Here is a 16,519-nt window from a genome sequence, read left to right on the forward strand (position 1 = left end):
TCTTAAACCAAGAAGAGATCAAATGTCTAGGCTGGTGGCAATCATCCAATTATCACATATGTATAAAAACATTACCTAATGTGTAGGCAGGGGCTTAGTCTGGTTAAGTCTCCACAGGTCTCATTGGGTCAGTGAGATGGAGGCATATTGTGATTATCGGCCACAGCTAGGTATACTGGGCAGAGCGTTATGCAGCTGCATTCCCATGGGGGAGCAACCTGGGTCTCGGGGCCAGAGCACACATCGCATGGAAAAGGCTGCATGGCATACTTTAGAGCCAGCTTTGCAGGGTGGAGGCCTTTGACAAGTTTCTAACAAATGTGTTGGGTACACCTTGGCGGCATTGATTTGACTAGGCGCCGATCCTGAACATCATACATGACCTGAAATGGTTGAAGGCCACGAACACGGCCGTGCATATCCTGTGGTCCACAATCGTACCTCGTGGAGAGAGTGTAGGTTTGTTCCTCAATGTTAACACGGCACACAGGGGTGTTAACCGCAAGGGCTGCAGTGCGGTCTACAGCGGCCTTGGATCAGTGATTGGTCACCAGAGGATCCAACTGGATAGACCTTTGTGTATCTCAAATTAACACGGCTCACAGGGGTGTTAACAGCAAGGGCTGCAAAGGCCTTGAATCGGTGATGGGACACCAGAGGATCTGATTGGATAGGCCTGAATTTTTTAGAAAGATGAACTACATCTTTGTGATTTGGGTTTGGATGTCTTCTTGGAAGACATCAAGGGGGGCTTCCTTGTGGAGTTTGAGTGGCTCATTGGCGGGCATGGGACTTAGCTATGCTAGTCCCTATGCTGTGGCAGGTAGTGTGGAAAAAACACATATTTTCTGCTGAGTCCCACTGTAAGATCAGGTAAACTAACAGCACATCAGACCTCCCAGCACTGCGGACTATGCGATTACAGTGATTGGGGGAAAGATGTGCTGGGCCACTTTCAGACCGACAGTCATCAACTCAAGATGGCTTGAGATCTGGGGGTGTTTATTAGCGACCGGTCGGGTTCCTGCTGTCTTCAAGATTTTCTTCAAGACTCACCCATCTGTTGATTAAGGGGTATTTATATACCTCTGAGATTTAGCTGTTTCCGCAGTACAGCAGGCTCCCCTTTGCCAAACGATGGCTAATTTGAATTTTCAGTCAATAATGTGTGGCCCATTTTTTAACCCATATTATTTGTCACACATCTTTATTCTGGGGTTGGGGGGCAATGATCATAATAAACTGACACACTTTGCAATTCAGAGGGTTGATCATATTTCTGGATGAGAAATAATTCTAAAAACATACCACCCAATCTGAATACACTTTGACTAGTGAACATGTCCTGAAATATAATTTAAGAAAAATGCACTGCACAGTTTAAATTTAATTCTATAGGTATGACCTCAGACAGGAAACAGATCTTTTTTCTACCTCACATAACATGAAAACAATTTAGAACCTGGATCATTATCAAGGCCTCTAAGATAACTTATTCCTTTAGTTTGTGTAGACTTTCCCCAGAGGAATTCACTGAAGATGATGTGATTTCTCTCTCATCTGTATCTCATCTTTTTTCCTACTATTTGCTTCTTGTTGTTCAGGTCAGGCCTGAGAATAAGAACATAACATTTGAGAAGGAAGATACAACCCAGCAAGCCACCACTGGAAGCCAAGATGGAGAAGACCTCCACGGCTACCATGTATTTCCCTTTAGTACTGAGGTAAGTTGGCAGAAAAGACACCCAAACACTGCAAAACATCAACATGCTGAAAGTGATTAACTTGGCTTCATTAAAAGTATCTGGCAACCTGCGAGCAAAGAAAGCCACTGTGAAACTTATGATGGCTAACAGTCCCATGTAGCCCAGGACAAGATAGAACATGAGGTCTGAACCTTCATTACATTGAACTAAGATTTTGTCAGTCTCAGAATGCATGTCAAACTCTGGGAAGGGGGGAGAGGTAATCAACCAGACTGCACAGATACCAGCCTGAATAAGAGAAGACACCATGATGACTGACCCTGCCAACCGCTTCCCAACCCATCTCCTCATCCCAAGTCCAGGCCTTGTAGACATGAAGGCCACAATCACAGTGATGGTTTTGGCTAAGACACAAGCAACAGATACACAGAAGACGATGCCAAACACCATTTGTCTCAGAAGGCAGGTGAGAGTTCCGGGCTGTCCAATGAAGAAGAAGGAACAGAGGAAGCAGAGGAGGAGAGACAAAAGGAGGGCACAGGTGATGCTCCAGTTGTTGGCTTTGACCATGGGAGTGTGGCGGTACTGAATGAAAGTCCCCATCACCACGATGGTGGTGATAGAAAGGAAGAGGGCCAAGCTAGTCAGTACTGAGCCCAAGGGTTCTTCATAAGAGAGGTAGCTTAGGACTTTGGGAATACATCTGTCTTGATTCTTGTTTGGATACTGTTCCTCGGGGCATTCCTGGCATTGTTTTGCATCTGAAAGAAAACAACCTGGTCTTAGTTTTGGAGTCACACAACGTTTATCCATTAGAGAACATAATCCTTCGAATGAATCTGGCATTTTTTTTCAAAGTTGATACTCTTCCTTTTTCTTCGAATTAACAAAATGAGGCAGGAACACCACTAGAGAGGCAAATAAAAGTACTGTATATATCCAGAGGTGCTTTTTGATTCTTTCACTTACCCATCTGGATCGAAATCCTCCCGTTAGGGCACGTAACGCAATCATAGCAGCACACCTGCTTCCCCAGTTGGACAGACATGCTCTCTCCAGGGTGGCAGCTCTCCACACAGGTGGACTTGGGAATATTCTAATGATCATCAGAAGGAAAGTCAGGAAGAAGTTAAATGATAAATAGAAGGAAAGTTATTTAGAAGTTAAATGATCATGAGGAACAGGGGTCTCAAAGCTTTAGAACATGGGGCTACATCAATTATTTTCCACTTTTTTGAAGGTTAAAGTAACATGATCATAGATGCATTCACATGCACCCCAATGAGCACAGATGTCCACCCACCTGTATGGAGGCCAACACACACACATGCACAGACAAGCACAGACCCCCGGATCCCACCACCCCTCTCCCATATGAGCTGGAGGCCATGGGCTTAAAGGAACAGTCTGGAAAAATGGAAAAGTAGGATGTGGCCTTTGGGCTGCAATTTGGAGACCCAATGAAGAGAAAGATACAGCTGGTGTGCGGGTGATCACAGAACAAAGGAAGGCTAATTGTTTAGAAAAAGTACAAAGAAGTCGGGAAACAGATGTCCAAGCCCGCGGAGCCTAAAGCCAACACCCTGAGAGCTCCCTTTATTGTCTAAGAGTGAGTTAAATAGTATTTTGTGAGAATTCAGACAGGATACTAGTTACCTAATCGTAAGCAGGATTTGTTGAAGATACACTTTGATCTTATGCTGCACCTCTAACCAAGAGGCTAGAATGAGGAGTTACCCAGCCCGCTGGCCGCTGCCAGTTCCTCGCAGGAGTGTGCGAACATCACTGGAACAGAATGCCGCTATGATCTTTAGGCAGACGTTTCCCACACTGGCGCACCAGTGTTAGCTGTGCAAATGCATTCCTGGCCAACGCCAAGACTGGGCATCCATGGTTAGGGATGAATCCAAGGAGTACACCGAAGCTGCAGACCTGAGTTTTCATTGGGGGGGCATGCAACCCAATTCAACACAGATAGTATCAGTACTGCCTCATCTGCCTTCCGACTAACCAGTAGCATCTGTCTTGTCCAGATTAAGTTCCAGTTTGTTTGCCCTCATCTAGCCCATTACTGATGCCAAGAGTCAAGAGGTGAGACTCAAGACAGCTTCCCTGGAATTAGGAGGAAAGGAGAGATAGAATTGGGTGTCATGCGCATACAGGAGACATCCAACCCCAAAACTCCAGACAGCCTCTCCCAGCGGTTTCATGTAGATGTTAAAAAGCATGGGTGACAAAGCAGAACCCTGAGGAACACTGCAGGCCAATGGCCAGGATGTTGAGCAGGAGTCACCCAGCACCACAGTCTGAGTTCTCCCCTCCAGGAACGACTGGAGCCACTGCTTCCAGTTCCCATCACAGAGTGATGGCCCAGAAGGACACCATGGTTGATGGTATTGATAGCCGCTGAGACGTCTAGCAGAACCAAGAGGGACACACTTTCCCTGTCCAGTTCCCGGTGTAGGTCATCCACCAATGTGACCAAATCTGTCTGTGTCCCATAGCCAGGCCTGAACCTAGATTGAAATGGGTCTAAATAATCTCCTTCCTCTGGGAATCCCTGGAGCTGAGAAACCACCACACAATTCATTACCTTGTCCTGGAATAGGATGTTTGGGACTGGCCAGTATTTATCCAATTCACTGGGATCCAGTGAGGGCTTCTTCAGTAGTGGTTTTATTAGTGCCCCTTTTAAGCAAGCAAGAATCCTACCCTACTGCAAGGAGGCATTGACCACTCCCCATACCCAATCGGCCATTCCTCCTCTGGCTGCTTTTATGAGCCAAGAAGGCCAAGGGTCCAGCACACATGTGGTGGCACTTACCTGTCCAACAATCCTGTCCACATTATCAGGCTGCACCAACTGAAAAGTATCCATTAAAAGGGGACAAGCTGGTGCCAAAGATACATCCACTGGGTCTGTATCAATTACAGCATCCAGGTCAGAGGGGATGCGAGCAACTTTATCTACAAAAAGTTGTGCAAATTGCTCACAGCGGGTTGTGGAGTAGTTGATATTTTATTCTTTTGGTGGGGCATGTACTAAGCCCCGGACCACTCAGAACAACTCTAGTGGACAACTTTGTTCTTTAGAAGTTAAATTTCCCGTCAAATGCCAAGGAGGTTGGCTATATGAATGGATCTGGATAAATAATAGAAGATGATTAGATTTGAAGGGTCAGGACCTAAGATATGAAGGACACGATTACTTTTGTTAAAATAAAGGTGAATGAAGAGTTTAATAAACACCATATACACCAAGCTATACTGAAGATTCGGGATCACTATAAGTTAAGACATTTACCTAAACAGCCATTAGGGGTATCCTCACAAGAGGCATGGTTCAAAAGGGAAAGTTTATATATAAAGGGAAATGGGAACGTATGGAAATATTCAAAAAATGGAAGGGGGAGAATTTAACATGAAGGCAAGAGAAGAATTAATAGAAGATGGTTGCGAATTTCAATGGTTTGCATATGTACAGTTAACAGAAAGATTTAAAGAAGATAAGAAAAACATGGAATATGAAGAAGAAAAGTCTATCTTTGTAGAAGAAGTATCAGACAAATAGGATCGTCTGGTTTCCAGAATATATAAAGTACTGCTGAAATATGATAGAGAAGATGAACAAGTTAGAGACTGCAGGGTAAAGTGGGTATAACAGCTACAGAAAGCCCTTGAAATGGCTGAAAAGGGGAAACTCTCAGAGTTTCTAAAAGGCTAAAGCCGCCTAGAGTGGTCGAAATGATTAGATAGGCGGGGTATAAATAAATAAATAAATAAATAAATAAATAAATAAATAAATAAATAAATAAATAAATAAATAAATAAATAAAGTTGAGCAGAGTTTAAAGTCATTGCGAAAGCCATATGGGACTTTCTGTTAAATAAAGAAAACACTAAAGTAGGAATATGTAATTTTGAATCATAGAATTTCAGATCACATTATGAATAGTTTAGGTTTCTGTTCTCTCTATGCTTGATTAATTGTGTAACAAACTCAATGATAAATATTAGTAATTAGGGAAGAAGTGATTCTGAGAAGAATTGAGAAACGCATGCGGAGATCCGCTCCCCACCCAGGATTCCCGCTTTTCCAAAATTTTTGGTATTACTGTTTGTTCCTTTTTTTTTGCTCAGTATGTCTTTATTGTACTTGAAATTTAGTAAAATTAATTCATTAATGGAAAACAAAGCTAGAATTGGTAATTCACAAGCCCTTTTTATCCTGCAGAAACAATATACCAGCTGTGATAAGAAATGATATTCATCCTCCAATTACCTTCCATTTGGACTCTTTTCAAGTGTCTCAGGCTTGAAAAGCAATCTGCACATTTCTCTATGTTGTGTTCTTTGCGTATTCTGAAAAAATATCAGCACAGCCACATAGCAATACCAAAAGTACACTCACAAATGAGATTGATGAGGAAAGGCGTTATCTACCTGATCAAACTTCTCATTCCAGGTGATGGCACTTCCATTCAACACAAATCTCTCGCCCTCAGGAGCCGCAGGGTTCACACTTCCAACCCGGATTGTCTCGAAGGATTCGTTGGGGAACCTGACAAAATTGATGATGTCATATCCTGCTTCTAAGTCTCCTTTCTCGTTGAAAAATATTTCTTCACCAGCACTATTGTTAAACCAAATGTTTCTTAAAAATGAATGAAGCTAAATTGGAGAAGAAAAAATAATGTCTTCAAGCAGACTTTAAGAAATGGATTAATACCCTCTGCTTTCCAGCATCTAAAAATTGTCCATGTAAAAAACAATGGAAGAGTTAAAATAACAACTGGTGGGATATTTCCCGGACTTCTCAATGAACCCATGAAGCTTTTTTTTCCACCACTAGTATCATGTGATATGTTTATTGATCCATGCAAATCTTCTCTAACTCAGCAACATTATTGCAGCCTGTTCTGCACAAGGTTGATGATGGCATAGGCTCTGGCCCTTTATTGCAAATGAAAAGCTTACAATTCTCACCCTTTCTCTCAAACTTTCACATTCTCTATGGATCTCTTTCATTCTGGAAAGTTTTGGGGGGAACGTCAGGTTGGTGGACATTAGTGGTTGCTATTTCCAGACATTAAAGACTATATCCCATGTTTATTTACTTTATTTCTTATTTATAAATTGGATACTTATAATGTCCATCTGGCTACGAAGGACACTTTGGGCATTTTACAGATTCCAATTTTCTGAAGCGCCCAAAGGGAATCTCCCCCCCCCCACTGGCAATCTCAGTTCCTCTCTCTCTCTCTCTCCCACACACAAACATACTTTTGGATTTTTCCCAAGTAACAGATGTTGTCAGAAGAGTAATGCGATATTAGGTCAAACATTTCTCTCATTGAAGAGGCAACTAATTTTCTTCAAAAACCATGGATTTTAAAAAACAAGTAATTTAAAACAAAATTAGGGAACTCTGGAAAGATATTCGATGCACTTGTGAAAGACACGCTCATTGACAGCTTCTTCTCTGTCACTCTTCCAGAAGAAAAGGGAAACCTCTGTTTTCTGCTATGATTTTGAAGTTCTGGCTACAAAAACACTTTGCTCTACTCTGCTTGGTGTTGGTATTGGCTTAGTTTAGTTTCATTTATTTTATTTTTTTGAATGAGATTGATTCACTCAACAGGAGAAATAAGCCCTAATGATGCCCTGTTTCTCACATTGCACAATTTATTTCCTTTTCTAATTTCGATTACCTGCCATGTATGAATGTGCTGGAGGCTCCATTTCTCTCCAGGCCCCTTCCGCTTCTGCTTAGTTCTTGATGAAAAGGCTGCACGGAGCGCATGAGCTACAGCATAAACAGCATTGTAGGTACTGTAGCTCTGGCCAGACATGCCCATTTCAAACACACTTCCAGGAAGGCTTCTCAGCTTCTCCCTCCCACTACAAGCCTCCCGATTTGGGACATTGAGGTTGTAAAATGGCAAGGAACAGAGAAATGCAGTACACCAAAACTGATGGATGAAATAAATCTGATCCTGATCTGGATTCACATTCTCCAGAAAGTTCTCAAATCCTGGCACCACGTTTGTGTGGAGTTTGAGGGACAAGGTTCCACTGAAAGATTTTGTGGCCAGTTTCATCCCAGCAGGTAAAGCTGTGAAATCCCACTGAGCTGTGGTCACCCACACCCTCCTTTGAGGCTGCATTTTGTGAAATTCAAAGGTGTCTAAAGCTATTCGTAGCCCCTCCAGAGACTGCCTGTCCCCATACACAAGAATGACGTTAATTTCACTCAGAGAAAGCGTCCAATAGATTGGCCCCAGGAATACCTCAATCACTTCTTTTGGTGAAAACTGGGTCACAATTGGGATTTCCTCTGTCCAAGCAATGCAAATATGATTCTGCACAAGCCTTGGTCTCAAGGCTCGAAGGAAGGTTTCCCCACTGTCATCCTTGGAAACAATGACACCCATCCAGTTCCATCCAAATGACTTGAACAGCTGAACAATCCCATCATACTGATATTCTTCGCTGGGCACCATCCGGTAGAAGGAAGGGAACTGACTTTTGTCACTGAATATAGGATTGAAGGAGCCGTAGCTGAGCTAAGAGAGAAAGCATCAGATCTTTTACAATGAAAAAATGGAAAATACTTCACTTTGTTCCCAAATATAAACTCATTCTTAATGTATACTAAGGATGAAAGTCAGGGAGCAAAACATTTGATTCTTAATCTCCAGAGGAATACTTTCTTGTACATTCACTTGGTATTATGAATTCTACAGGTGGGAGTCATTGCTAGCCAAGAGATAGGGCCCAGTTTAAGAGGGACACAAGTAAGATCTCTCAATGAAGTTATATTTATTTATCCCTATGGACGTACCTGAGGTATATTGTAGATACTGAAAATGTTGGCCATCTGCATGGAGTTTTCGGAAGTGAGCCCACCAATGGCAGCCACCACTTTCTCCGTCTTGCCACAGTTGTAATTGGGGAGAAGCTCTTCGCTCATGAAGAGAAGATCAAAGGTGTTCCCGCAGGTTCTCCAGGGATTAAAAGAATTGTCATAAATCTTGTAACCCAATGTGATATTGGGTAACAGTTGAGCATCCTGGTTGATTTGATGGACGGCAAAGGCAAAGGCCAGAATATTCTGGCAGTTTTTTGGAATCAGACTGCAATGAAATCCCACAAAATTAATCATTATTGCGGGGTCTTTTGAGAATCATTTATGATATGATTAACTGGGCACTTAATTTTGTCCTCAGAGCAAGTTAGATATGGCCACCGTTACAATGCCTCTCAAACATGCTTACCACCCAGCAGTCTGCCTGTCTCCCCTTCCTGTACACCCTGAGAAATCCTTTCTTTCTTGATACAGCAGAAGGAAAAACACTGGATTCTGTTGAAATAGAGCCTGCAACCCTCCATCAAATTTACCCAGATGGGGATCGTAAGTGTTAATTAACAGGAGACCTATGCCAAAAATATATATCATAGAAGTCAACCAAATGCTGTTTCTGATTTCATAATTATCGAAGCAGGAGTGGAATATCTATCAAGAGGAAATGCATAAATCCGAATGAAAGATCTGATATTCAACAGTACACCTGTCAAAAAGGTTAAAACGTTTTCAAAAAACAAAGCTGCACATGGAGGTCAACGGACACATACATCTGAATTTATAATCTCCTCTATGTTGACTTCATAAAAAGGCAACTGCCTACTTACATTAAGTACTTTATTTTGTGAGGATAAGAAACCTTTCCATCGACAAAGCATTCACAAAGAACTACTTACACAGCATTTACTGCAGTAGTATCAGGGTGTGTCACAAAGTTTTTCAGAGTGAAGCCACCAAGAGTAATGGATACAAAGTCCCCAAGAATCATCTCATCTGATGCTTCATGGAAAGAAGTTTGAACTCCTGTGCTCCAGTCACAGATGGAACGGCTCTTATTCCAGCTGGAAGAATGAAGCACCGGGAGCATCAACAAAACCAGACAGAAGCCTGGCAAAAGTTGGGACCGGTCCACTTCAGACCTCTTCATTCTGAGCCAAAGGCACCACCAATACAATCACTCTTGGCGGAAGACACAGAGGAGCATGGACTGGAAGAGCTGTCCACTTCTTCTCTCAAACTGAGATGTTGTTATTTCCTTGGACAGGAGTCTTTATACACTAAGCGCAGAAACCCAACCGGAAAGGGCTGTTTTTCCTCCTGATTTTGAGACAAAAGCCCCACATTTCTCAGAGGGATTGAGGAGATAGAAATGCTAAAAGCATTAATTCCGGTAATTATAGGAAAGGTAATCGAGGCTGATTGGATTTGTTATGTTTGAAGCCCTGCTCTATTCTAAAGGAATAAAAATGTAAACAGAATTGTCCATGGATCTGGACTTTTCCCAAGGTTTCTAATATCTTGAGTCAATTTCTTCTTCTTTGCTGTCAAATTGGAGTAAGTTAATGAATGCGGCTCATGCATCTCCTAACTGAGATTTTCCCAAAGAGATTAAAGATCTATCACTCTCTACGAAAAGGCACTAGAATGAGATCATTGTCATGGGTGATATCAATAAGGTCACATTTCTTTCTTCAGGACCTGAGTGAAAATCACACACTAAGAATGACCAGGATGAGGGAATATCAGTTTCATGGCTCTCATTCCGACATGTCAGGGTTGTGTCCCAAAGTTGAAGGGGTTTGCAACTCAATCTTCTTAGAAATGGGGAAATTACAAATGAAAAATTACAATGAGCCACCTCCCTTGTCAAGCTGGCATTCTTTCAAGAGTAGAGACAAATTGATTACATCAGCATCTGATCTTTTCCCTTACAGGCCGGTGACTTATTGCAGTCCATCGCAAGGCCCTGAATCTTGTAAAAGGTGCTGCTCATTAATAGACCTTGTAAACTCAGATGAAGAGGACATTTCTCCTGCCATATCATAGTATGACTTCATCAATTGCTGCAGCCACTGACGAGTCAAATGACTTTGCGCAGCGTGACTGGCTCTTGCCCCCCACCCTGGATAATGGCAAGACCTTCAAGGTCTCCCGAGAGCACAAAGATCCAGGGAGGAACACCAGGCTATTTAATGGGCATTCCCCCTTGAGCCTCCCTCTTCTATTTCAGACAGCGGCAAGGAGAGAGATCGGCAGTTGAAAGAAAAAGAAGGGAAGTGTTGCATCACATCGGCAACTGACTAGAGGGGAGGAGGGGAGGGTAGCATCACTGAAACTCAGTAGTACGATTTGGCATGCCAATCAAGTGGCTGTTTACATCATAAACAAACTTATGTCACATTTAGAATGGATTATGACATTGGTTAGGGCATTTACATTTATGCGCTGTAACTTAACATACTAGAGCATGCATGACATGTACCAAGTCCAGAAAGTTAGATCATCAATGCATTGTCACGGCAAGAGATTGAGCTGTTCATGGAGCTGGATACCAGACCCTGGGAGTTCCCGGAACTTCTGTCTCTGGACGTGTGGTAAATTGGTGAGAAGATGCATCAGGAGCGATAGGTTTGGACCTGACATTGAGGATGAGGAAGGATTATTCGGCCGCGAGGATAGAATTACAGGAATTTAGGAAAATGGTCGACATGAAGCGAGTTTGGCCGACACCGGTTGTACATTTACAATGGTTTGTGGTACATTAAAATGGAAAGGGACTGGCACGTGAACTATTTGGGGAAGGTGGTCAGCACTGGCCTTTTTTGGAAAAAATTAATGGCCTTAGAGATCACTCAGGGGATTGCCGCATGAGGAAAACGATAATGGGACAGTCCAAAGAGAGGGGTAGAGCACAAGATATTAAAGCTCCATATCACCTTCATTTTAGAGTGCATCTGTAAACACTGAGTGATCTTATGCAGGGATGAATACGAAAGGATTCCTATTTTTATTTTTATTTTTTTATTTTATTTAATTTATATCCCGCCTATCTAGTCATGGTGGACTACTCTAGGCGGCCAACAACAGAGATAAAATACGTCATTAATGACGTAGATGGCGTCATTAATGACGTTCGCTGGGGCTCTTAGAATTAGCAAAAGTGATTACATCGGGGGAAAAAATAAGTCTAGTCTTCCCCTACAAATGGCAGGATGTTAAGGCTAAAGAAGGGAAGGTGCAAATTCTTCTTTGGCGCTCCAAGGCCGATCAGCTAGGAAAGGGTTCACAAATCACCTGAGGGCAATGGAGCATAAGCAGCATCTACCCGGTGAAATTATCACAGTCATTGCTAAAGTTTAGAGAACAGGTCCCCGATTTTTATGTCGAAGTACCGATAAGTCACCTTTCATGAAATATCAGTGCTGCAAATTAACTGACTTAGCATTAGACAGAGTGGATATCCAAGTCATGAGTTTCGGCGCACATTCATTCAGAATGGGTGCAAGCTCCACTGTTGCAACCCTGGGTCTTAAACCAAGAAGAGATCAAATGTCTAGGCTGGTGGCATTCATCCAATTATTGCATATGTATAAAAACATTACCTAATGTGTAGGCCTAATGCTTAGTCTGGTTAAGTCTCCACAGGTCTCATTGGGTCGGAGAGACGGAGGCATATTGTGATTATCGGCCACAGCTAGGTATACTGGGCAGAGCGTTATGCAGCTGTATCCCCATGGGGGAGCAACCTGGGTCTCGGGACCACAGCACACATCACATGGAAAAGGCTGCTTGGCATACTTTAGAGCCAGCTTTGCAGGGTGGAGGCCTTTGACTAGTTTCCAACAGATCGTTGGGTACACCTTGGCGGCATTGATTTGACTAGGCACCGATCCTGAACATCATACATGACCTGAAATGGTTGAAGGCCACGAACACGGCCGTGCATATCCTGTGGTCCACAATCGTACCTCGTGGAGAGAGTGTAGGTTTGTTCCTCAATGTTAACACGGCACACAGGGGTGTTAACCGCAAGGGCTGCAGTGCGGTCTACAGCGGCCTTGGATCAGTGATTGGTCACCAGAGGATCCAACTGGATAGACCTTTGTGTTTCTCAAATTAACACGGCTCACAGGGGTGTTAACAGCAAGGGCTGCAAAGGCCTTGAATCGGTGATTGGACACCAGAGGATCTGATTGGATAGGCCTGAATTTTTTAGAAAGATGAACTACATCTTTCTGATTTGGGTTTGGATGTCTTCTTGGAAGACATCAAGGGGGGCTTCCTTGTGGAGTTTGAGTGGCTCATTGGCGGGCATGGGACTTAGCTATGCTAGTCCCTATGCTGTGGCAGGTAGTGTGGAAAAAACACATATTTTCTGCTGAGTCCCACTGTAAGATCAGGTAAACTAACAGCACATCAGACCTCCCAGCACTGCGGACTATGCGATTACAGTGATTGGGGGAAAGATGTGCTGGGCCAGTTTCAGACCGACAGTCATCAACTCAAGATGGCTTGAGATCTGGGGGTGTTTATTAGCGACCGGTCGGGTTCCTGCTGTCTTCAAGATTTTCTTCAAGACTCACCCATCTGTTGATTAAGGGGTATTTGTATACCTCTGAGATTTACCTGTTTCCGCAGTACAGCAGGCTCCCCTTTGCCAAACGATGGCTAATTTGAATTTTCAGTCAATAATGTGTGGCCCATTTTTTAACCCATATTATTTGTCACACATCTTTATTCTGGGGTTCGGGGGCAATGATCATAATAAACTGACACACTTTGCAATTCAGAGGGTTGATCATATTTCTTGATGAGAAATAATTCTAAAAACATACCACCCAATCTGAATACACTTTGACTAGTGAACATGTCCTGAAATATAATTTAAGAAAAATGCACTGCACAGTTTAAATTTAATTCTATAGGTATGACCTCAGACAGGAAACAGATCTTTTTTCTACCTCACATAACATGAAAACAATTTAGAACCTGGATCATTATCAAGGCCTCTAAGATAACTTATTCCTTTAGTTTGTGTAGACTTTCCCCAGAGGAATTCACTGAAGATGATGTGATTTCTCTCTCATCTGTATCTCATCTTTTTTCCTACTATTTGCTTCTTGTTGTTCAGGTCAGGCCTGAGAATAAGAACATAACATTTGAGAAGGAAGATACAACCCAGCAAGCCACCACTGGAAGCCAAGATGGAGAAGACCTCCACGGCTACCATGTATTTCCCTTTAGTACTGAGGTAAGTTGGCAGAAAAGACACCCAAACACTGCAAAACATCAACATGCTGAAAGTGATTAACTTGGCTTCATTAAAAGTATCTGGCAACCTGCGAGCAAAGAAAGCCACTGTGAAACTTATGATGGCCAACAGACCCATGTAGCCCAGGACAAGATAGAACATGAGGTCTGAACCTTCGTTACATTGAACTAAGATTTTGTCAGTCTCAGAATGCATGTCAAACTCTGGGAAGGGGGGAGAGGTAATCAACCAGACCACACAGATACCAGCCTGAATAAGAGAAGACACCGTGATAACTGACCCTGCCAGCCACTTCCCAACCCATCTCCTCATCCCAAGTCCAGGCCTTGTAGCCATGAAGGCCACAATCACAGTGATGGTTTTGGCTAAGACACAAGCAACAGATACACAGAAGACGATGCCAAACACCATTTGTCTCAGAAGGCAGGTGAGAGTTCCGGGCTGTCCAATGAAGAAGAAGGAACAGAGGAAGCACAGGAGGAGAGAAGAGAGGAGGGCACAGGTGATGCTCCAGTTGTTGGCTTTGACCATGGGAGTGTGGCGGTACTGAATGAAAGTCCCCATCACCACGATGGTGGTGATAGAAAGGAAGAGGGCCAAGCTAGTCAGTACTGAGCCCAAGGGTTCTTCATAAGAGAGGTAGCTTAGGACTTTGGGAATACATCTGTCTTGAATCTTGTTTGGATACTGTTCCTCCGGGCATTCCTGGCATTGTTTTGCATCTGAAAGAAAACAACCTGGTCTTAGTTTTGGAGTCACACAACGTTTATCCATTAGAGAACATAATCCTTCGAATGAATCTGGCATTTTTTTTCAAAGTTGATACTCTTCCTTTTTCTTCGAATTAACAAAATGAGGCAGGAACACCACTAGAGAGGCAAATAAACGTACTGTATATATCCAGAGGTGCTTTTTGATTCTTTCACTTACCCATCTGGATCGAAATCCTCCCGTTAGGGCACGTAATGCAATCATAGCAGCACACCTGCTTCCCCAGTTGGACAGACATGCTCTCTCCAGGGTGGCAGCTCTCCACACAGGTGGACTTGGGAATATTCTAATGATCATCAGAAGGAAAGTTAGGAAGAAGTTAAATGATAAATAGAAGGAAAGTTATTTAGAAGTTAAATGATCATGAGGAACAGGGGGCTCTAAGCTTTAGAACATGGGGCTACATCAATTATTTTCCACATTTTTGAAGGTTAAAGTAACATGATCATAGATGCATTCACATGCACCCCAATGAGCACAAATGTCCACCCACCTGTATGGAGGCCCACACACACACATGCACAGACAAGCACAGACCCCCGGATCCCACCAGCCCTCTCCCATATGAGCTGGAGGCCATGGGCTTAAAGGAACAGTCTGGAAAAATGGAAAAGTAGGATGTGGCCTTTGGGCTGCAATTTGGAGACCCAATGAAGAGAAAGATACAGCTGGTGTGCGGGTGATTACAGAACAAAGGAAGGCTAATTGTTTAGAAAAAGTACAAAGAAGTCGGGAAACAGATGTCCAAGCCCGCGGAGCCTAAAGCCAACACCCTGAGAGCTCCCTTTATTGTCTAAGAGTGAGTTAAATAGTATTTTGTGAGAATTCAGACAGGATACTAGTTACCTAACCGTAAGCAGGATTTGTTGTAGATACACTTTGATCTTATGCTGCACCTCTAACCAAGAGGGTAGAATGAGGAGTTACCCAGCCCACTGGCCGCTGCCAGTTCCTCGCAGGAGTGTGCGAACATCACTGGAACAGAATGCCGCTACGATCTTTAGGCAGACGTTTCCCACACTGGCGCACCAGTGTTAGCTGTGCAAATGCATTCCTGGCCAACGCCAAGACTGGGCATCCATGGTTAGGGATGAATCCAAGGAGTACACCCAAGCTGCAGACCTGAGTTTTCATTGGGGGGGGGCATGCAACCCAATTCAGCACAGATAGTATCAGTACTGCCTCATCTGCCTTCCGACTAACCAGTAGCACCTCTGTCTTGTCCAGATTAAGTTCCAGTTTGTTTGCCCTCATCTAGCCCATTACTGATGCCAAGAGTCAAGAGGTGAGACTCAAGACAGCTTCCCTGGAATTAGGAGGAAAGGAGAGATAGAATTGGGTGTCATGCGCATACAGGAGACACCAACCCCAAAACTCCAGACAACCTCTCCCAGCGGTTTCATGTAGATGTTAAAAAGCATGGGTGACAAAGCAGAACCCTGAGGAACACTGCAGGCCAATGGCCAGGGCGTTGAGCAGGAGTCACCCAGCACCACAGTCTGAGTTCTCCCCTCCAGGAACGACTGGAGCCACTGCTTCCAGTTCCCATCACAGAGTGATGGCCCAGAAGGACACCATGGTTGATGGTATTGATAGCCGCTGAGACGTCTAGCAGAACCAAGAGGGACACACTTTCCCTGTCCAGTTCCCGGTGTAGGTCATCCACCAATGTGACCAAATCTGTCTGTGTCCCATAGCCAGGCCTGAACCTAGATTGAAATGGGTCTAAATAATCTCCTTCCTCTGGGAATCCCTGGAGCTGAGAAACCACCACACAATTCATTACCTTGTCCTGGAATAGGATGTTTGGGACTGGCCAGTATTTATCCAATTCACTGGGATCCAGTGAGGGCTTCTTCAGTAGTGGTTTTATTAGTGCCCCTTTTAAGCAAGCAAGAATCCTAC

General features: G+C 43.5%; 2 protein-coding genes across 2 annotated transcripts; both read right to left on the reverse strand.

Moving 5' to 3' along the window:
* Positions 1–384: 384 nt before the first annotated feature.
* LOC140708278 (vomeronasal type-2 receptor 26-like) lies at positions 385–5,121 on the reverse strand. Its single transcript, XM_078377136.1, has one exon. It carries the CDS (start codon positions 2,550–2,552, stop codon positions 1,557–1,559), a length of 996 nt encoding a protein of 331 aa, XP_078233262.1. The 5' UTR covers positions 2,553–5,121; the 3' UTR covers positions 385–1,556.
* A 2,186-nt stretch (positions 5,122–7,307) lies between these two features.
* LOC110071508 (vomeronasal type-2 receptor 26-like) lies at positions 7,308–14,650 on the reverse strand. The gene has a single exon (XM_078377135.1). The coding sequence runs from the start codon at positions 14,648–14,650 to the stop codon at positions 13,655–13,657; it is 996 nt and encodes a 331-aa protein (XP_078233261.1). The 3' UTR covers positions 7,308–13,654.
* Between the last annotated feature and the right edge of the window lie 1,869 nt (positions 14,651–16,519).

Source organism: Pogona vitticeps, chromosome 6 (assembly GCF_051106095.1).
Source record: "Pogona vitticeps strain Pit_001003342236 chromosome 6, PviZW2.1, whole genome shotgun sequence".
Classification (NCBI taxonomy): domain Eukaryota; kingdom Metazoa; phylum Chordata; class Lepidosauria; order Squamata; family Agamidae; genus Pogona; species Pogona vitticeps.

Coding starts and splice junctions, on each gene's coding strand:
- LOC140708278 (XM_078377136.1), bottom strand. CDS start 2,552: ATGCCAGATTCATTCGAAGGATTATGTTCTCTAATGGATAAACGTTGT.
- LOC110071508 (XM_078377135.1), bottom strand. CDS start 14,650: ATGCCAGATTCATTCGAAGGATTATGTTCTCTAATGGATAAACGTTGT.